General features: G+C 37.0%; 1 protein-coding gene across 3 annotated transcripts in view; it reads right to left on the bottom strand.

Moving 5' to 3' along the window:
• Positions 1 to 24,110, bottom strand: part of LOC145695156 (uncharacterized) — an 86,918-nt gene that overhangs the window by 23,972 nt on the left and 38,836 nt on the right. For all 3 annotated transcript variants that reach the window (XM_081772100.1, XM_081772099.1, XM_081772098.1), the window contains 2 exons: positions 12,100 to 13,693; positions 380 to 502 (listed from right to left, as the gene is read on the bottom strand). In XM_081772100.1, the coding sequence (XP_081628226.1) occupies positions 380 to 502; positions 12,100 to 13,693 (1,717 nt within the window). The remainder of the gene's footprint in view (positions 1 to 379; positions 503 to 12,099; positions 13,694 to 24,110) is intronic.

The following is a 24,110-nucleotide window of genomic DNA, read 5'->3' as shown; positions in this document are numbered from 1 at the left end:
ACTGCAATGTTATTGGTCAATTTTCACTCCTGACTGGCAAAAATGATCCAGACCTAAAGGGAATCGTAAGGATATAGGGTCATTTTGTTTCGAACTTACTCTGGAAGGCAGTCTAGGTTTATATGACCAGAAGTGGACCAATAATAATAATGACTTCTTACGGTCACTGAATAATCATGACTGCTTTTTCAAAACGATAACACGACATATAATTTTCAAAATGAATTTGTTGCACAAAATTCCACGCATTAACAACAAACATATATACAAATATATATACAACAAAACACACACACATACACATATTATATAACACTAAACTACTACTACTACTCGTATACATCAAACAATACAACTTGATTAAAAACAAGTAACATACCTGTTTCGAAGTACTGAAGCTTTCACATAATGTGCTCTTCTGACTCCTTATATCACTGACATTCACACCTTTCTTTTCAACAATAGTCTCTTTTATTTCACTGACAGGAAATCCAACATAATCCTGAAATAATGAGTTTACTCTATAATACATGAAAAACACAAATGAATTATACTTTCTGCAATGCAATCCTAATAAGCAATATTACAATATACCTCTAAATTAACGATTTCCCTTTCTCCCTCTAAGCTCAATATTTCTACTTAGTGACATCAATACGATCATGTAGATACTTTCTATTTTGGAATTAATTCAAAACGGGTGATAGTGACACATAAAGTGACTATCTCCATATTACAGAGTTTTTTCTTCCTCTTCCTCTATAAATACTTCTACGTTTGAATATTTATTTTTTTATTTTTATTTATTTATTTAATTTTATTTATTTATTTATTTATTTATTTTTTTTACAACCTCAGTATTCTGTTTGTGTTCTAATGAATCATATACTTTCTGATTTCAATATGCTGATGATCAGATTTTGTTTTAATTATACAGTACGCATTCACTCTCAACAGAAAGGTTAAAACCAGACAGAAAGAAAGAAACAAAGAAAGAAAAAAGGAAAGAAAGTGAAAAAAAGGAAAGTAGGTACTTGAGGATGTAACGAATTTATTGACACAACGTATATACACGAAAAGTATTTTAAAAAATACAGCGAGACTAATTATATCACAGGAAACATGATAATCACAAAATATAAATTACACTGGTATGTTTTAAAGTACACCCTGTTTCAAAAAGAATATACGTATTTCGAATGCATATATTTATTAAACTTTAAGACATACGAATATGAAATTTTACGCACATATTTACGAACCTCTCAAGTCCAAATTACAGTTCAAAGTTCAAATTACAGATGTTCAGTATGTCCCCCATCAGCGACACCAACAATACCACATCGATACTCAAATTTCTCCCATATTCGGGCAAGCATGTCCTGCGTCACTGATGTTATGGCAGTACGGATCCGGTTCTTCACCTCTTCCAGGTTCTGTGGGAGTGGTGGTACATAAACGTTGTCTTTAACGAAACCCCACAGGAAGAAGTCACATGGTGTCAAATCCGGTCACCGTGGAGGCCAGCTGAGACATGCTAAGTCCCCAGCTCCTTGACGACCAATCCAACGTTTCGGTAGAGTTTCATTTAGATATTCACGCACTTGGCGACTCCAGTGAGGGGGTGCTCCGTCTTGTTGAAAAATGAAGTTGTCTTCGTGCAGCCTCGGAAACAACCAGTTTTGTAGCGAAATACTGCTGACTGTTTACCGTGTTTCCATTAAAGAAGACTGGGCAGTAAACAGATGATTGGGATATCGCACAAAACACATTGACTTTGGGCGAATCTCGTACGTGCTCAATGACTGTATGTGGGTTCTGTAGGCCCCAAATTCGAACATTTTGTTTGTTTACCTGACCACTAACGCGGGAAGTCGCTTCATCACTGAACACGATGCGTTGTGCAAAAGTGTTATCATTGTCAATAGCATCCAGAATCTCGTTACAAAATGCCACACGTTTGCGTTTGTTATCAGGACGCAGAGCTTGTAACAGTTGTAAGCTTCATAACCAACCGACGTCTCAAAACACGCCAAATTGTTGTTGTTGGCACTTGTAACTCCTGACTGGCACGATGAGTTGATTTTGAAGGACTACGTTGGAAAGCAGTTTGAATTCGTGCAACATTTTCTTCAGGAACCCGAAGGCGGCCAGGACTCTTTCCTTTACATACACATCCTGTATCTACAAACTGTCGATACCATCTGCGAATGTTCCACCCATTCGGAGGATCAATTTGGTACTTCAACCTGAAACGTCTTTGCACTGTAATAACGGAATTGCACTTCGCAAACTCGAGAACACAAAATGATTTCTGCTGCGAAGTAGCCATTTTAAACATATGACGGTTACCAAGCAAAACAGAAGATAACTGACATCTAGCGGCTATTAATACAAACTAGACTATGTATTCGTTTCTCCAATAGCCGAGCCGAGGTGAAGCGATCGATAGTTTGGACAAAATAATTCTTCGTAGTATATTCTTTTTAAAACAGGGTGTACTTTCCGGGAATCTGAATGCGCCTGTCCCATAGTAATCTTAGAAGTGTTGCATGGAACAAGCCTTTCGAAAGCTTGTTCAAAGTACTCAACACGAACTTGTTAAGATTATTACGGAACTTAAGGTGAAGCTGCTTTTTACCCAAGGAAACAGATAAAAAAATCACGCTCTTTGTTCCATTTTCATAAACATTTTGTTGGACTCTTGAGAACTCTACCTCTACTTCATGACACTACAATCTTTGACTGAGTAAGACAAATTTTCTTACTCTTCACACTTCCTTGTCTTTATCATCTACTGAATAACCGTGGCTATCTGGCTTACACCGCTAGCGTGAGAGCAGTGTTGCCACTATTTGTATCCAGCCTACGTTGATATTTTATTTATAAATTAGAGAGAAAGTTCTAGTATTTATTTCAACAGTTAACTAAGACTTGCCACTGTAGCAAAACAATTACTGAAAAAAAGGAAATTTAATGTTCTTACGCTTCACAATAATAAATTTCATGTGGAAATTTTTAGAGAAAGCTATTTCAGGTAATCAGTACACCCACCAGCGACTAAGGTGCATATATGAAATAAAAAAAAAATAAAAAAAAAAATAAAATAAAACAAATCGGAAAGCCAATGAAAGTTTTAAAACAGAAAATTGGATTTGCATTCCATCCTATGCGCTACTAACAAAAACGACTTTTAACAGTGCTTAACGAGAATAATTAAAGGTTACCGTGGTTCCACCAAGAAAAACTGAACACCACTTGACGCAACTTCACAAGATCCATTCAAATCTTCCGGAAAGTACCAATTAATCTTTAAGTGCCAAAAATTATATGCTGACAAGAGAAAGCGAAATATTTGTATTAGAACTATAAAACACGTACATTTGAAAAACTAATATCAGGAGTGTGTAGTGTCTAAAGAATTTTAATGTAACACTGAAACGATACAAATTAGTATAAAGAAAAACTAACATATTAAAAAGTATGCATTAAGAACACAAAGTTAAATTTAGATTAGGGCAGATTGGACAAAACGTCACTTCCCCTTCTCAACAACTGTAAAAACAGGAAAGTAAAACAAAAGACAAACTAACGCAGAATAAAGCCATGCTCTATTTAACTTCTATACAATAACTAAAATTAAAAGAATGAAAGCATAACACTGGACCAAGAATCACAATTCCCCTCTCAGATCAATCATATTTATGGTAAGGAGTAATGACTATCCTTGAAAAGTAATGACTATCACACTAGGTTCTACTCTCGGTTCAGTCACACATTTTTAATCTCAGGGCTCATAGTGGTCTGGTCTCTTATAAATAGTTGAAAAGTAACCAAAAGCATACGAAAAAAGTGACCAAAATCTCACCATGCCCCTTTTTTCCTTTGTCAATTTCTCCATCACATCTCTCTCTGTTTGTTGTTTTGTTTCATCTTTTCTTCTTTTTGAGCTTCCTCCTTTCTTAGGCTTTCTGTGTTGGCGCAGAATGCTGCGCATATCATGGACCGAAAAGAAAAGGACGACAGATCATGAAGATAAGAGGAAAAAGAAGAAACAGCATGCTGGGCCATCTTATTCGACACTCCGATTGGATCACTGTGCTGATGAAGGGAAAGGCAGAAGGAAAACAAGGAAAAGGATGACCAAGGATAGAATATCTAGATGCAGTTACGAAGAAGAGGCCTTATCAAAGCATAAAACAGCTCTCCTAAGCGAGAGAAAAGTTTTAGAATTTCCATGTTGCTCACCAAAGAAGAAGTATGCTTTGTAGTTACTGTAAGCAGACTTAGCAGATGTAAGAAGCTTCTGAGTAAGTCAGGCCCGTATTTAGGTAAGTGCTATTCTGTGCTCGAGCACAAGGCGGCAAAATTTTGGATTTTTTTTTTTTTTTTTTTTTTAAGATTCACAACAAAGTAATATTTAAAACGAGCAACCCACAGACTTCTGCGCAAGCGCGAGAAAATATGTTAATGTGTTTAATTCGCTGTAATTACAATAGTTACTAATTACAGGGTGTCTATTAAAATTCCAAAATGAAATTTCGTGACCTTTTCTTTACTAAATCATAAAATTTCCTAAAATTTTCAAGAGCGAATTTGGGTGAGAATTCGGCCGAATTTTCATCCATGCGATAGAAACGTACTTTGCTTGCGATTTGGTAGCGTCTAAACCCGATCATAGACATTTTTGGTGATGAATTTTGACGTTTTATAGAACAAAGTTTTCCAATCTGTACTTACATTTGTACAGTTAAAGAAAAATCGTGACCCCAAAGCTAAATTTTGTGACTTTTTCGTGACTTTCATGACCGTTTCCTGATTTCGTGACTTTTTCGTGGCATTCGTGACTTTCGTGACCAATAGACACCCTGAATTAGCTAGCTTATCTGACTATTTTTAAAAAGTCGTTCTCTCCCACTTCCACCCCAAGGGGTGAGGATGAACGTGAACATCATGAAAACTGATACCGTTAAACTCAGCGACCTCGAAAGCTATGAATTCAACACTAATATCTGTCATTTTCGATTACTTTTAAAATCTCGCCTCCTCCCTGGTGAGTGAAGTATGACCTTGGAGTTGAATTGCATTAAAACTGTCACTATTCACCTAAGCGACCCAAAAAGCTCTGAATTCAATTCTAATATTGGTCGTTTTCGATTATCTTTTAAAATGTCCCCATGTTATTCTTATGGGACGTTGCATCCCCATATCTCAAGCTCAGGTGTGACCTAAATACCTGGAACAGGTCATCTGGATAATTTCTTTGAAAGCTTTAAAACAATAAAATTTTGTTTTTATCTATTATGGCTCTCGAGTTGAAAAGCGCTCGAGTTGACAGACAGCTTATTGTATTATTAATATATAAACCCTTACTGACAGTGAATAATGTAATTATTTTTATCAGTTATCATCGATAATTACTGGTGTCTCACAGTGACGTCCACCAATGGTCACCTACCTTCAGGCAGAACATCACATCATAATCATCACTGAGAGAATTAAGCAATTTAAAATTACGTTGTAACTTTTGAAACTTGTAATACCTAAACTGCTACTCAACAAGAGCTGGTATGTTTGCAAAACCACGGCCTGTTTCCTTGTTTGAGACATAAGTTTGTGCGGGGAGGGGAGGGGGATTATTTAGAGCACAGTAGCGCACAATATATAAATACGGGCCTGGAGTAAGTGGAACCAGTTATGGCCTATTTCCGAATTTCTTCATCCCAGACATTATATGTAGCTTAGCATTGAGAGTTCTCAAAGCCGTGAAATATTCAAATTTATCACATACAAGAAGCATAACACAAGACGAACATTATGAACCACACAAACACACACATACAACGTTGAGCGGAGCGTTAACTATTTCGAGAGAAAACTAAAAGACTATTATGATAGAAGAAAGAATAGACAGAAGGGATCTCATCAACTCCACCTTGAAAGCTTAAGCAGCCACCAACCATCCACTGTGCTTTAGAAAGAATAAAAGCTGAAATGAGAATAAAGCTGACTGTTTCACATGTGGCAGCAAGTATTGAAGCTTTCTGAAGAGTAATGAGTAACAAGTTTCTGCCTTTTGCCATTTATTTTTATAATTTTCTTAGAAAACTGCCAATGCAAAACATAAATCATACGAAAAAGTCACTTTACCTCCCCAAAAAAAAGTAATTTTAGTGACAAATTTGAAAAAAAAAATAACTTTTAGTGACCAACTTGAAAAAAGTAACTTTTAGTTTAAAAAGTGACTCGCTATGATCCATGTAATCTTTAATTTATTTTAGTATAACTTCTCGAGTAGGCTAAAGGCTAACTCATAAGCTTAAAAAACTCAGATGTTAATTGCAAATAAATTAGTATGAAATTAAGGAATGAGAATGTGGGAGGAAACAAAATCTCGATAAAATTCACGGACACGTTGTCTACCATATTCTCTTGTCCTGGAAACTAATCATGTAGGCTTCGCACTACAGTTGACTATTATATCACTAGGGATTTATTTTACTCTTTGAATTTCAATGTAATTTCCAGTAGTGTATTTAAAGATGTCCGTTTTAAATAAATTCCCAATAAATAAATAAATAAATAGATAGATAGATAAAATTAAAGCCACTGTTTTATGAGAAACACGCGAATCTAAAAGAAGGCTTGAAAGAGTCCTCGTGGTTATCGTACAGGAGACTCGGATTCGATTCTCGATGGAAGCTCATGGGGTCTGGATCCTACATTAAGCAGTAAGTCTTTATCTTTCCTTTTCAGCACTGAGGGTATATGAGATAAACTTCAAGTCAACTAAAGAAGATGTTTATCTTGTACCCGAAGAGAAAAAATCTCATTCAAATTTTCCATTGCTCTCTGGTAAGTTCATTGTGGTCATAAACAGTTCTGCTAATTTGTTAAGATATACGTGGATTACTATTTAATTGCCGCTTTTTATGAAAATACGTTATAAGTAGCAGAGGTATTTCACTTTCTTGAATTTTCTGTAAAAGCTTTAAGATAAATGTTGTGTATTGTAATATAAGAGAAAGTATCTAAAAGCCTTTTGTATTTTTCAAAGGACTACGTCAAGATTTCTACGTATATCTTACAAGAGTGAGTAGCAAATTTTGCACTATTCTAGTACAAAATATACCTGTATTTATTAGAGTATAAGGAAAGCAGGTTAACATTTGAAGTACAGTCCCTCGTGTTGACTGTCTGCAGCCATTTTTGTGGCAGTTCATCGACTCCACATCAATACATCTTGCCCTTAGAGGTAAAGAAATCAGTCATTGCTGTTTACACCTCCTGCTGCTTGGTGAACTGTAGCTTTGTGATTTCAGGAAGTGCGTCATGGACTGAAGCATGTAGTAATTCGAAGGGACACGATCAGGACTATATGCCGGATGTGGCATCACTTCGACGCTTTCAAGTTGATTTTTGTTGTGCTTTTCAAGCAGTGTAATTTTCCGGTATCTTGTTGCAGAAGGCATGCTTTCGGTTCACCAATGCAGGACGTTTTGACGTAGTGTAGCATACATTTGCTCCAACTGTTCGGAATAAAGATCGGCATTGACTATACGACCGTTAGGGAACGAACTAGAAATGAATTACCCCTTCATAATCAAAACACACACAAGAGCTCCTTCGTGCCTAAGCGGTTAGCGTACGCGCCTTTGGCGTGGGAGACCCGGGTTCGATTCCCGGTGGGAGCTCATGTGGTTTGAATTCCACGTTAATCAGTAGGTCCACGTCTCATATAGCCCTGCTGCTGAACGGGACGTTAAACTCAAAATCAACTCAACTCAACTCAAAACACACACAGAGCACATGACTTTATGCTCGAAATGGTTTTGTTTGACGACCGGTTCTGCACGCTGGCCCTTGCTTAGCCACTGTTTTTGTACATTCGGATTTCGAAAAAAAAAAATCCATTTTTAATCGCATATGACAATCCGTTTCATGAAACACACATCACACGGATTATGCAACGGTTGTGAGCACACATCTACTCTTCTCTGGGTATAAGCTGCGGTCAACTCGTATGACACAATGCGGCAGCGTCTGATGGCTTTCCCAAGTCCGTGAAGGTTACACACTACAGTGCGCTGGAACATACCGAGTTGGTTTAACAATCCCCATGTGTTGGTGGATGATTTTTTCCCAATAGCGTGTCGTATGGCTACCCGAACCTTAGCTGATCTTCGACATTTTTACAACCTGGACGAAATATCTGAAACCAATGAGTTGCTGTGCTCTTGTTCACTGCACCTTCCCCTGTTGCATGGCAGTTGTTTTGGGTTGCTGCCATAGCATTATGTCCGAGTTCGAACTCCCACAGTATCAGTTCATGTATCAGGCGTTATTCACCACTCATCGTCATTGCCACTAAAAACTGACTGATTATACCGACGGAGCGGCAGCCTCCGCGTTAAATAGTTCGATTGCCACACCACCTCTTGAGCCAGTTTGACCTTGTACTTTCAGTCGATCTCAGCATTTACATGCGCCTGCTGTTTGGGTTGTTGAAATATTGTTAAGACATGTGACTTACCATTGTATTATCAGTATCTCTGAAATGTTTGTCGACCTCCTCTCCCTTCCTTAGTCAACTATGCCTGCTTCACATCTTGTTCGCGGGGGGCACGGTGGCTGTGGTAGAGAGGTTACCTCTGGTAAGTGGAGTCCCTGGTTCGATTCTCGGCCAAGTAAGTTTGTGGTGAACATCGCGTCCGTGGGTTTTCTCGGGTTTCTTCCGTTTCCTCCCGCTCTCATTCCACCAATTCTTCCATAATCATTTACTTGCTTTAATCATCGTCTCCTTTACACTAAAGGGCATAACGTGGGACGTTAAACTGAAAGATTTCATTTAATTCTTACTCATTTCTTTTCTTCAAGCCGTCTTAACAAGTTTCTAATTTTGGCTTTTTCCATAGCTTTAGTTTTTCTTCTGTTTTAACTAACAATTAATCTCTAAGTGTTGATGGTATCTCGCCGCGCCATTTCTTGGGTATTTTTATAAGGGTTTGGCTCCAGGGTTGTCCCCAGTTTTCTGAGGCTGAGTCAACCTTCGGAACTTAGAATCTTAGTGAAAAATTCATTCTACACCCACCGGGGATTGAACATAGATAGCTGGATTAACACTATTGACTGCGCTGCAAGCCAACTATCTCAATTTCTCTGGTAATTTAAAAATATTATTTTTCAAGTTTGCATTTTCTACCTACTAGCAGCCTGTTGTAGCCTATTTTCAGTTTCTTTACTCGTAAGTTTCTGATTTTCTAGGTCTGTAGAAACCCTGCACGTTTAAAAAGAGGTACATGGATAGAAAGGAATCCATATACATGTTAACTTATGAGTGCAGATTATGATTTTGACAAACTTGCCATAGCATCACTCTTTTTCTCTTCGGATACAAGATAAAGTATTTTTATCTCTTATATTAAAATGTATCCTATAATGACATTAGTAATTGTAAACACGGAAGCTTTTATTATTTTATTTTAATATTGTACAGTTATCGACAAAAGCAAATAACATATTTTTATATGCAGTCTGTGGTCATAGTTTAAATTAAAAGTTCATTACTTAAGCCTCTTACATCCTCGCGTACTGCCTCCTTTTTTTAAACCGTGTAGTCCTTGAGAATGACAAGTCATATCATTTCGAAAGTTCTGAATGTAAAATTGATAAAGGAAGAAAAATTATTACGTTTTTTCTAATGAACATACCTCAGAAAACACCTCTTTTTAGAACTATAAGATGCTGAACGTTATATATATATGTATATATATATATATATATATATATATATATATATATATAAAACAGGCGCCATAGATTACAACTTACGGGCCCCATTTCAAGCAGTTTAAGCAATTATAGATAAATGAGAACAAATTCGATCTAAATCTTTACGTTTGCGAACCGAGTGGTATTCAAACAATGGATTTCAGGAGATAACGTCAAGTACATTCTCACCTTGTTCTTCTGAAACCTATTGTGTAAGTATGTTATGTGATATTCAGATAGAACTTACATGAATTTGTCTATAATTTCTCGACTGGCATGATCGAGTTGTCTATACGCTGGAGATCACACGACTTGTTTGTCGTTAGCTCAAATCTCACTCAGGACACGGATGTTATGATCACTTTTTTTATTTTTATTTTATTTTATTTTTTTTATTTTATTTATTTATTTTTTTTTTTTTAGCTATTTCGTTATTATCATCTCTTTTAGACACAAATGTTGAACGGTACGACGTAAAACTGAAAAACACAATACAAACCGTTTACGCTAGTTTCTACAATTTCCAAAGTATGAAGACTCATTTTTCTTTTTTCTTAGAGTTCTCAAAAAGAAGTTTTTTGACTCATATTTATTAGAATATTTATCTTACATTTGATATAGCGAGTGTCCGGGAAATAGGAACGAATATTAAAGTGCTATAAAACTAATATAAAATATATTGAAAAAAACTGAAACAAGGGACTTTCCTTGTTTTTCTAATAACTTTTAATCACTTGGATGCGTTGCTTTGTTGTCAAACGCTCCATGCCGAAATGAACACCAACCAACAATGCTTATCACACAGGCTACTAATCGGAATAATAGAGGATAACAAACATGGTAAAACCACGGCTGCCAACTGTCATATGACAAAATGGTGCGAAATTCAAATTCGTCCTTATTTCTCGGGCACCCTCTATAAAATCACTTCCGCAACCTACGATATATATTTATATACACTGAAGATCATATATCAATCAATCTCCGGGAGGTGATTTTCTATATGAAGCGTATAATTTATATACACAATGCTCGGAAGATTTCTCCCTGATCTAGACACCAGTTTTGACCTTAAATTAGCTACGCGCCAAACTCGCATTTCAAGCTGCCATGGTGACTCGGCGCCCGGGATTTTTCGAGCCCTGTGTGTATATATATATAACGGGTGTTCTAAAAATGGCGCCCACGGACCACAGAGCACAATTCTACACGCCGAACTAAAGCGAAAATGTTATATGATGGAATTTCCTCCAGGACCTCTTCCAGCCGCTATGGAGAATCAAAATTTTACAATGTGGCAACGTCGTAGATTAACTTGGAACAATCAGCTTACTCTATGAATAAATCAAGCAGTTAAATTGATTACTACACTAATAAGTGATACTAGCGTCAATTTATATTGACTTTAGCTATCATCTGGAAAAATCGTTGTAACTAGTTGATAGATCTATTCTATGGTTCTTTATTTGCGACGTTGTCACATAGTGCAATTCGTGTCTCTAGACGGGGATCCGAAAGGTATACAAATATATCTATCTATCTATCTATCTATCTATCTATCTATATATATATATATATATATATATTGCTTTATTTTGACTTGTAGAATAGTGTTCTATGGTCCGTGGGCGCCATTTTTAGAACATCCGACTATATATATATATATATATATATATATATATATATATATATATATATAAACTGAAGGAATTGAATAGAAACTTAAGTCTCTAAGACTAGAGGGAAAGGTTCTAAATGGAATATAAAAAGGCACAAACCATCCACACTGAGCTGTTTCTGCGTCCAGGCCACTGAAATTTCTACATTGTTGCTCCTTTAGTTTCGAAATAGTTGGCATACCATTCTTTCGGCAGAAACACTTTTTAAGCAAATTGTTAAATAAATGTAACTACTCTACAATAGAACAAGGATGTAATTTCTGAATTCCTACGTTAATGTTTTACCTTATCTGTAAACTTCGCAAATGAAAATTTTGAAATTAAAATTTAAAAAAAAAAAAAAAAATGACAAAGGTGGACTGCTTCCTAAAAAGATTCTGTTAGTTGAGCCTTGAGGAATAAGAAACAATCAGAAACTGATTTACTAGTAGGCCAGAGGTCCAGCAAATGGGAAACGAATTTGTCTTTTCGTAAGTGCACAAAAACCTATCTCAGTAAGTTTTTCCTTTTATCTTCTACCGTAGTGGCCTAGTCTCTCGCAAATCTCCGTTATAATAGATGCCAGATGGAGAAATACTTGTAATTAAAAAATTAAGACCATCCCAATTAAGCCGTTTCCCCCATGCAAGAAGAGGAAAAAAAATCTCACCTTAACTTCATCTTGATGCTGAGGAGTTATTACTTCTTTTTCACGTCGAACTGAAGTAATGTCTCTGCTTCTTTCACACTGAATCAAGGTAACGTCTCCATTCCTAATTTCACCACTACAAATATCTTTCCCAGGACTTGTTTTTTCATCAATCTCTAGAATTGTAGTTGCCTCTTGTTTGCGTTTATCACTATCATTCTTTTTCTTAAGTGAATCACATTTTTTCGTACTATTTACACCTATCAAAGTTGTTGATTTAGATGGAAGACTAGATTCAATGATTTCTGAATCAACACAAGTATCGATTTCAGGTTGACAACCATCACCGGCTACTTCTTGATTATCATCAATTTTGGCAACGTTTTCTGGTTGTATTTTTGTCTGGGACAACTTTAGATCGGCACTTATGTTTGCTAAAACCCTTGCTAAACCTGAGTCTTCCATATTAAAACTGTCATCTTGAAATGACTGAGATTGTGTCACCGACATTCTACGGTCTTCATAGGTATTCGGGATGAAATCAAAATTGTCTTGTAGGTACTTGTTTGACAGTTCTGATCTTTGTGAAAGGACGGTTATATCTTTATCAAAATGTGATGCGTTCTTAGTCATATTTTCATTTTGGCTGGCATTAGGTATTGACAACTGACTAGGTCTATTGTTTGTTATGGTTTGGAACTGATCGGTTGGAAGACTATTTACGTTCAAAGCCTTTTTACAAGGACGTGGAGAACCTTCTGAATTTGATGATGTATCAGAGGAGGAGCTTAATTTTCGTACTCTCTTAAAATTCTTTTTCTTTTCACTTTCAAACTGTTCTTTCTCTAGTTCGCATGGAGGACCGGAAGACGTTTCAATATTATAAGTTGGACTTGCTCTCTTGCTGTGAGATTCCATAGGATTTTGATCACTTGTTTCTTTCGGCGTGAAATCATTGTTTCTGCTTCCCACTGAGTTGGTCGTTCGAGCAACACTGGCATTAGGAATCGTGACTTGAGTCCCAACTTTGGGCTGAGAAAGTAATTTGGATTCATCTAAAAGAGAAGTACTCGCAACTGAATCTAACAATTCAGGTACATCTTCAAATAATTCAATTCCTTCTTTACTAATGCTTGGATCTGGTAATTGTTTCACTGTCGACGTAACTGAAGCAACACGTATACTTTTATTATGTATTATATCTTGAGTAACATCTTCAAGATCTGACTCGGAATTTGCATCATCTGCAACGGAATCCCGAACGGAGCTATTTTCCACGTTGGTCTGTACCTGATAGTTTTTCTCAAATATATCGTCACTGACTGCAGATCGACTGTTCTCTGTCTCCGAAGATTTTTGCTCCACCTGCAATTTTGCCTCGTTCCGGTCTGTCACTGCATGTATTGAACGAGGGAGTGGAATAGCTTGCTGCAAGTCATCCATAATGTCACAGCTATCAGGAAGTACTTGATCAGAATCTAGAAATTCACGATAGCTCGATTTACAAAATAACTTCATCAGTGTTGGGCTTGTTTGAACTTCTGCTACTATCTTCTTTGTTGGTGTGGTTTGGACACATCTCTCAACACCATCTGACTTCGCATTTTCACTGGACCTGCAATATACCAATTTGTAAAAAAACACAGACTATCACAAATACATGGGTCACTGGACCTGCAATATACCAATTTGTAAAAAAAAACAGACTATCACAAATACATGAATATTAGAAAATAATATGCAGGAAGCAGATAACATTTGTTAAGAGCCAAAATACATGTGATCGTCTAGATTGCTACTCTTCTGTATTTTTCTTAGTAACCAGATATCATTATTACTAGTCTTTCTTAAAATTCTGAAAAGTAGATTCAATTATAAAAGTCTCTCTAGCTATGATTTTAACATTCAATTATCACTTTTAAAAACAATTTATTCATACTTTCACTGAAATACATATATTAAATGTGTATATACACATAAGTTTAATACAAACATATATATCTGTATCAGTTTGTGTAATAATAATATAGTGTCCTTTCTTCGCCTAAACGAAGATAAGAAAAATATTTCTAAGACATACTATTCACAAACACTTATACAGGGTGTCCTAAAAGTAATGGTGAAAAATGAAACCACAGATTCCTGGAACCAAAACAAGAAAAAAAGTGTATATGACATATAGTCCGGAAGTGGACAGGGACGGAGCTAGACACCTTCGAATGTGGGGGGGAAAAGAACTTCACACTTTGGGAAGGAACTTCCCGATTTACAAAACCGCATTGAAGTTGCGTGTGAACAGTTACGCAACACAACGGGAGTGATCTTGAAGTGACTGAAACTCACGAAACTCACGATTACCACGTTGCACAGATGTGGGAGGACAGTACTTTGAACATCTTCTGTAGGTACGTTTATTGTTAGCACGTATGACCTAGTAGTTTGTAATGTTACTATGTAAAAGATACTACGTTACAAATACAGTACGCCATTGAGGATTCTGCCTGTTATTTCATTACATGGAACAACTAGTTACACTTGTTCTTATTTCTATCCTCTCTCTGCAAGTTTCTAACTGGCATACTGACATACAATACTACTTTCTATTGCCCCTGAGATTATGCAGCCACGCTAAGTGATCTTTGTTATGACTTCCATTGTACATGTGTGTGCAATCGTGCCATAGAAAACTTTTTTTCTGTATGGTTTCCATCTTTACTGCAGTTTAATTAGCCTTGTCGTACAGACATTCGGTGAATTCCTAAATGACATATGAAGAATCTCTGGCGCATTTGTGTAACATACATTTAATATGTCAAGCTGATATGAATTCTATGTCTTTCTGAACCCCTTTCCTAGCTCCTATCATTATTCCGCTGGCAGGTGTGAAGTAAATTATCCCCCACGTTCGAAGCTATCTAGCTCTGCCCCTGTCCATTTCCGGACTATATGTCATATAAACATTTTTTTCTTGTCTTTGTGCTAGGAATTTGTGGTTTCATTTTTTTTTCATTACTTTTAGGACACCCTGTAGAACTGAGGCTCGAGAAACTTCTTGACGCGAGTCCAAATTCACTGGAGTTCCGGCAAACCCCAACTGAAAATTCGTATTCGTCCCTCAATTTAGCAGTTCAAAAAACTCTCTCCGCGTCCGTAGTACTGAATTTGAAGAAGAGAATGAGATATGTATATTTTGAACATTGAAGAATTCCCTCATCAAATTTCGTGCTTTGTTTTTCTTTTTTTCCTGGATTATTTTCTCAAAAACTATTCAGCTATTTTCTTCATATTTCATTAATGACCTGATAATATTGCATAACTCACTTATCCTGAAGTTTATTCGGGCTATCAGCAAGGTGAAAATATTAACTTCCGACATTTCGAATGCAGAGATTACATTCATCTTAAGGGATTGTAACGATCCGGAGATACGAGGACATGTATATATATATATATAATGTTAATGAACTATACCAACGAACTTTAAGAGGTGATTCCTTGATTTCTCACATCAAAATAAGAGAAAAAGTTCATATGGACCTACGGCGAAAAGTGCATAGTTTCAGAGCTAGGGCTGTCCAAAATCTCGAAATAGCCTAATTTCAAGAGGCCCTATTTCAAATTCGAGAGACTGTGAATGGTGGTCCTCATCAGCTTAAAGGAAGTCACGCATACGCAATCCAAAAATACATATTTCGTTAATGTTCAATGGGTGTACAGAGTATTCCCTGCAGGGTGAAATTCCCAGCATGCCATCAACCGAATTTTGAGATATGCTCTGACTTTATAATTCGTTCAAAGTAGGCAAACGATAAACCTTGATAGCAGCGAACACGGAATCCTTTGGCACGATTTGGAAGTGTTAAGGGTCATCGCCAGCACGGTCTCTCGTACTCGAGAAAACGCATGGTGTGATGTTTTCTTTGACGCTTATAAGTGAAGAAAACGTGAAATATACCGTAACGAAATACATTTCAACACACGTTATTCCGAACACAAAGAAACATGAAGCTGCTGGTTCCTACCTCTTCCGCCTTCCTTCCGACGCATTTTATGTCTATTGTTGTCAAGGTTTACCTCCTGGCTACTTTGGACCTTTCTCGAAATCAGAGTATATCTGAAAACTCTATTGAAAACATATCTGAGAATTACACCCTGTAGGAAATACCTTCTACACCTATTGTCAATTGATGAAATATGCACTTTTGGATTGTAAATGCGTGACTTCCTTTACGCTGATAAGAACCACCATCCACAGTTTCTGGAACTCGAAATAGGGCCTATTGAAGTTTAGTTTTTTCGCGACTTTGGACAGCCCTAGCTCTGAAACTATGCACTTTTCGCCATAGATTCATATAAAATTTTTCTCTTATTTTGATGTGAAGAATCGTCTCCTACAGTTTTCCGGTATAGTTCATTAACACCCTGTGTGTGTATATATATATAATGACTATGTAGAGGCGGAGTTGTGAATGGGAATCTGTGATTTGCTATGGGAAATGCTGATTCCTGATTAGCTGTTGTTGTGATTACGAGAGGTGCCTTTGTTAAACGCCTTTTTTTTTTTTTATCGTTGTTGTTGTTGTTGTTGCTTCTTTGCTTGTTCGTTCTTGAAAACGGCCGACTAGACAGGATTGAGCTGAAAACCATCGTCTCTATTGAGATTGTTACTTTCATGTGAGATGGCTATGGCTTCATTTATTATTCTGTCCCAAAAATTGCTGCATTTGGCTACTATGGTGGTATTGGTGAAATTGACTGTGTTTCAGCTCTACCTACGCTCTGCTAGTTCTGACTTTTCTACTACATCAGACTTCATCAACCCGAAAAGTCAGGACTGGCAGAGCAATGGGTTTAAGGTTTTATTGCAGAACCGAGTATGAATTACGTGTTTCAGATGCTACTTCTTACATTTCCGAAGTTTTGAACGCACGTGCCTTTGGGGAATGCCTTGCACACATCTTCCGGAGGTCTGAAATATACATTTTTCAATCGAGCAGGTACGATTTTGAGTGTCATGTTTTAAATTGCACTCTACGTTACGTTGATTTTGAATTACAGCCCTCTGAAGTTCTTTTTCCCACGCTTTCGGCATCTTATATCGCCGAAACCATTCTTCACTGACAAAGTTCCAAAGGACGATTATGCTGGTTTCGGTGTAGGGAATCATCTTCCGAAGTTTGTTCAAATAGTTTCTTACCTATATATATATATATATATATATATATATATATATATATATATATATGGGTGTGTGTGTGTGTGTGTACATACAGGTTGTCCATAAAGTCAGTTGCCACCCCGTGTATTGTTGAAACGACCGCGAATATGAGAAAACGCAAAAACACGTCCATCATTTTTTAAGGGGCTTGAATTTTGAGCTATAAAAGGTCCACACCAGACATCTAAGGGTACGTGGGGTCAACTTGAAAATTTTAAATGGCAAATGAGGTTGAGTAATATATCGTTGGACAGGTCTCGACAAGAGAAATATTTTCCCGATAGTTTCAAGTCCCTATGTTGACCCTATCCAAAATGGCGGGGCTTCACATTTTGTGTCCGTGAAGTCTGTTGCCACCCTGTGTATATCTTCAAAACGATTGAGAATATGATAAAACTCAAAAACACGTTCATCATTATTTTAAGGGGCTTGAATTTTGAGCTATAAAAGGTCCACCCCATACATCCTCATATAGGGGTACGAGGGGTCGTGCTTTTGCATTTTATCATATTCTCTATATCAATGTGAACCCCGCCATTTTGGATGGGGCCAACGTAGGGACTTGAAACTTTCGCGAAAATATTTATCTTGTCGAGACCTTTCCAACGATATATTACTCGACCCCTGTGCCATTTAAAATTTTCAAGTTAACCTCACGTACACCTATATGGGGGTGTCTGGAATAGACCTTTTATAACTCAAAATTTAAGCCTCTTAAAATAATGATGGTTGTGTTTTTGCGTTTTCTCATATTCGCAGTCGATTCGAAGATACACGGGGTGGCAACGGACTTTATGGACACCCTGCATATATACTCCTCTATATATATATATATATATATATATATATATATATATATATATATATATATATATATATATATATATATATATATATATATTATTCTTCAAGGCTGATTTTAAGAATTGAAGCCTTCTCTTGCTTCTTAAACTGCTTCGTCCAAGCTTACGTTAAGTCTTGTGCATGAGTAGATTGGATTAAGATGACGAGACGCGCTCAGGACAATCACATTCATCCAAAGGGGGCGGTAGGCTCGAAAAGGTTGAGAACCACTGGTGTACACGATGCGAGGCAGAGGTTCCCCATAGTCGCCCTCCCCATGTACCCTTAAAGCAGCGATGGGCACCTCCACAGAAGAATGATTCAGGCCGCAACCGGAAGGAAGGCAGCCACCTGTATAATAAGACCTACCTTAGCCCTTCATGTCAGCGAATGACACTAAATAATCGATTGCTAGAGACATGACTATTTCCGCTTTCCTTTCGTAAGATTATCTCTAACATCAATTAATCGTTGAGAATGACTTCAATGGTGTCAGAGAAACTGCAATGGAGAGGAAAATAGAGGGCGGTAGTGCACAGCGATAACGATAATTTCTGTCTCCGGTACGATGGCCGTATATTTGGTTGTAGACAACAAGCTGAGAAGAAAAATCCAGCATGTGCTCGCACTTGCCATACAAGATCCGTATCTGGTATTCTTATATAAGGACAATAAGCTAACGGTCTTCATTCAGGGGAGTACGACCAGTGCGTCGTACATTGGTAATGTTATCAATCTTTACTTCGACCTTACTTGAACATTTTAGGGCCCATTTTCACTAGGATAACACGCGTCCCCATACCGCCCGGACAACCTAGAGTACTCTGAATATGCCTTCTATCATGACCAGCTAGATCTCAGAACCTAAGCCCTATCGTCCACATGTAGGATATGGGCTCATGACTGCCAGGCGTACTCTGGTAAAGACCATTGCCCACGCACATCAAGAACTACAGCGAGTGCGGAATACCACATTCATGACAAATATTCATCATCTGCACGACTGTCTATATGAGTTAAAAGCATGTGTGGCCGCTCGGGGTGGTTACGCGTGCTATTAAGGTGAGCACTGTGTATTCTTAAATGCTCCACCCCATAGTTGCCATGGCGGGATCAGTACTACCTATCATTACCTCCTTACCAATTTTGGGCCAAATCCGTGAATTCCTTCTGAATGTTGTTAAATGTATTTCCAACAATGTATCGCATTACACTTTCTACTCCCTTCAAATGTGTATGTACTTATCATCAGTAAAAATAAGTGCAAGAACCTTTTTTTTTTTTTAATGACTTCTGAAAATTGACCAATTATAATACAAAAAAATTATGTTCTACCAAGTTACAGAAAACTGAATTAAAATCGCTTCAAACTTACTGAGAAACAACATAAAACAGTGTATGTTTACCTTAACTGGTAACTGAATATTTCTTCTGAAATTTCTGATTAGAGGTAATGTTTTACTTGACTGCCTTTTAAATGTTGGTTCTTTATCAATTACGTTTAGCCCAGTCAATGAAGGTCAAAAAACATCAAAGTTCGAAAAAAAATTTGGGTAAAGCTGATTTTCTCCCAAGTGATAGACCACTATGAGAGGAACATTTTCCCAAAAGTCCCCGCCCCTCCCCCTGGAGCTTCTCCCCCCACGCCCCCTCAAAGTTAAAAAATGGGCGTTTTAGAAAAAGAGCCATATCTTCAAAACTAATGGACATATTGACATGCTTCTTTTTTCTCGTAATCTGTGAAATGTGCTCTACATTTTCGTATTCCTTAAAGTTTTTCATAAACCTAATGGTTTCTTGGCAATTTTAACCTAAAGAGTAAAAAATGAAAAAAAAATCGCCCGCGGCATTTTGTTTTTCCTCTTATATTTCCTTAGTGAGTTCTGATATGGAAAAATGTTTCAAATAAATCTTAAAGAGCATAAAATTATCTTTCCAACGGTGTATATATTGTGGGGGTTACTCTTAAAATTAGCCATGTAGCGAGGTAAGTTTGAAGACGAGCGGGCTCAAATTTTCGCCTCAAATATCATGGAGGGATAAAATGCATAACACTAAGTAAATGTGTTAAAACAGAAGTGGAGGTGAAGCGAACTCCGTTGGGAACATTTAATCCTGAAACTATTCGTATTCTTTCGTATGCCAAAAAAAGTCACCGTAGTGGGCTCTCCAATATTTTTGTGGAAGATTTTAATGACTTGAAAGTTACTAGAGGAATTGAATGTCGAACGGTACACCCCATATTTCCAATGAATGTTTTGTGGATTGCAGGCGCAGATATGCAGCTTGGGTGGAATGGATTCATGACCTTCGAAATGAGTAGAAGAGAAGATTGTGAGGATACATATATATTAAGAATTCCCTTTATAAACATGGATCCTAGCAATCCATCAACAATTTTCTCTGCTCTCAGTTATGCTGCAGAACAATGTCAGAAGCCTGTATTGTTACGTTCGATCAACCATTGTTTTCAAAGGCGGCTGAAATTGTAGCGTCAGCAAATCCCAACAGTGAAGTGTCAAAAATTATTCTGAGGTTAGGAGGATTCCATCTATTAATGTCTTTTATGGGTGCTATTGGAAAGATAATGGAGGGGAGTGGTTTGGAAGACCTATGGGCTACAGTTTACGGTAAACTGACTGTGAACCACATTTGAATGGTCACGCATACGCAAGAGCTGTCCGAGCATATAGCCTTACTGCTTGTGCGATTGTTAAAGTGATGAAGAGCAGTTTTCCTGAAATAAATGGCTCTCTTGCATATTTGGAAAATATTTCTAAAGATCTTCTTGAAAAGAGTTTTAATGAACAAGATGTTCTAGAAGAACCAGCTGTTTAAGAAGCTTTGAGCAAATTTAACGATTTCTTGCAGGAAATTAGAACTTTAAGCAGAACAATTAAGCTGTGGGTTAATCTCCTTAGGTGCATTGACCTTATAATGCTGTTTATCTTTGCAGAAAGATCAGGAAACTGGGATTTACATATGAATACAACAATTCAAATTCTCCCATATTTTCATGCTGCCGGACATCTCCCCTATGCTAAATCCGCCCACTTGTATGCACAAGAGATGTGCAAACTTGAATCAAAACTCACAAATCAAGAATAGTTCTTTTTAAGGAGAAAGGATTCTTCACTATTAGGCAGAAAGGCAAGTACTGGTCAGGAACGTGGTCTGACATGTGCATAGAACAAGATTTGATGCGACCCATGAAATCTGTTGGAGGACTGACATATGGCCGTGGCATTACTGACAATACTCTTTCAAAATGGGTACTTGGAACACCATTCTTTCTCAAAGTCCATGAGGCTGTAGAAGATTTTTTTCGGAACAGCACGTGTAACTACGAGAATCCAGAAAGAAGAAAGACTTGTCATACTTACAGAAGTTTACAGCTTGGTTACAAGAACACAATCCTTTTACAAAGTTGTCTGGTGAACTGGTCTCTTTGGCCACTGGGTTTGTTTGTGATGACTCAATAAACTGTGATCAAGCATACGATGTCGGTTTGTCTACCATGAACAAAATTAAAGGTAAAAATTTCCAAGAACTCAAACTGCACAGAAAAGGTGAAGACACAGGCAGCACAGAAGTCAGCAAGAGTAAGATCAAAAGAGGTCAATATCAATTCTCAACAGCTTTTTAATCGGATATTGTGTGCCTGTGATAGCGCCAGCAAATTAAAGACATATTTCGAATATGAATTGGCAGTACGTCCACCAGCTCTGTTCGACGAAGTTTCTCTTCGAAAAGGTACAAAATCATCCTTGATGAAAGTTTTTGAAGAAGGAATCATCGAAGAACTAGATGTAAAGGATGCAACATATATTGTAGACGGAGGGTTTCTTCTTCACCATCTGCCATGGCCAAAAAATTGTACCTTTGGAGCTGTCTTAGAGAACTATTGTACACATGTTCTTAATAAATATGGTCAAAAATCTATCGTTGTTTTTGATGGTTACCCTAGTGAGCCTACTATGAAAAATGAAGAACAAAACAGGACAGCGGCGAAAAAATCTTCACAAGACATAATTTTTTGTCAAAACATAGTCTGTGTCACGGAAAAAGACGAGTTCTTAGGTAATAGAAACAATAAGAGATTATCGTTGGCTCTGGGGTCTGAACTCGTGAAACGGGGATTGACTGTAATTACAGCAGAGGAAGACGCAGATGTTGACATTGTAATGAAGGCCATTCACCAGTTGAAAACTGCTTCAAAAGTTATTGTTGTAGGATCTGATACTGACCTGGTAGTCTTACTTACTGCTTTGTCTCCTGAGAAAGAAAGTACTTCTGTAAAGAGAAAGGTGGTGTGACTCCGAACACATGGTACTTCAGGATCGAAACATTGATTGAAAAGTTTGGAGATTGCCGGCAACTACTTTTGTTCTGTCATGCGTTTACAGGATGTGACACATCGTGTTTTTATGGTATGGGAAAATTAATAGATATGCTCAAATCACCGGATTTTCAAAACTGGGCCAGAGTGTTTTTAGATATTTCAAAATCTAAAGGAGAAATATTATCTACAGGTGAAAAATTAGTTTTGGCTTTGTATGATTTGGGAAAATACTCAAATTTGAATGAAGCCCGATACCACAGACTTTTGTCTTTCACAAAGAAAAGTTCACTAAGATCTAACTTTGACCTGGCCAAAATACCTCCAACTTCTGAAGCGTGTAATGAACATTCGCTCAGAGTATTTTTGCAAGTACAGAAAAGGTTAGGAAATAAACTTAATGACACAGAATGGGGTTGGAGGATAGAATTAATTAAAGAAAACGGACGCTCCAAAAAGACATTGAAACCTATTCCCACATCCAAGCCATTTGCACCAGACGAGCTTCTGTACATAATATTATGTTCGTGTAAGCAAGGATGTAGGCAATACTGTAAATGTAAAATAACTAAAATAGATTGCTCTGCAATGTGTGAGTACTGTATGGGCTGTCTTGCCTAAATTCACATTTCTATTCCGAGGAAGAACTTGTAGAATCATCATCCGAAAACTAAATAGTATACTGTATAGCTACGGAAGATTAAGTTGAAAATACTGCAGTAAGCATAGCGGACATGTTCAAAATTAAGATGTAAACATAATAAAAAATGTTATAATTTCATACGCTAATTGACTGAGGAGATCCAAGGCAAAAAATAGGGAAAGGAAGAGCAAACAAAATATTTCAAATTTTTATAGTTTATTTGTTTATCTAGAAATTATTAGATTTATAAAAAAATAGAAAATAAAATAATTTTATCACTTTTTAAGAATAAAACAGAATGTGAAAATTATCAGTGTGTTCAATAGTTTTGGAGATAATACCTTTTGTCAGAAACGCTTATTTTTAAATTTGAAATGGTAATGGGGATAGAGTAAGGGTTAAAGCTTCACAGGGGAGGCAGGACTAAACAAAAATGCTTTTCTAACAATGCAGTGCACAGTGGGCCAGAATCAGAATCTGACTGGAAAAAAGTAGTTTTGGCAACTACGTCTAATCTACATTCGAACAGCACAGTTGTGTTAAGTAATAAATAAGGTTTCTTGCTGCGTATCAGTAAACAAGGATAACAGCATATAGTGGCGGCAGCAGCACTTCAAAATTGATAGTTCATTATCTGTTTTATAGCGCGCTGAATTGGGGTAGCATGAACGTAACGTTTGCGGTTTAATTGCGCATGTGAAAAGACAACGAACGATCGCAAAATAAGCTATGAGTAAGGTATGTATATGTACTTGCTGTTTGACTAAAGTTTTGATTGATTGGCTTACGTTGCTGTTCTGTAGAAGCATTTCTAGAGAGTCGAAGTATTCACGTATTGAAGAACTGCTATTGGAAATTGAAATTGAGATTTAAAAATGAACGTTCATGTCTGTATTGAGATCTTTCGTCATGGTGTAGTTTGATATATATATTTCGAAATACAGTTGTGATCTACTGCCCGTTCTTGCCCGATTTTTATATTTATCGTC

The sequence above is a fragment of the Thermobia domestica genome, chromosome 9 (genome assembly GCF_964235325.1).
Source record: "Thermobia domestica chromosome 9, izTheDome1.hap1.1, whole genome shotgun sequence".
Classification (NCBI taxonomy): Eukaryota; Metazoa; Arthropoda; class Insecta; order Zygentoma; family Lepismatidae; genus Thermobia; species Thermobia domestica.
This window is presented reverse-complemented; position numbering and strand designations above follow the sequence as displayed.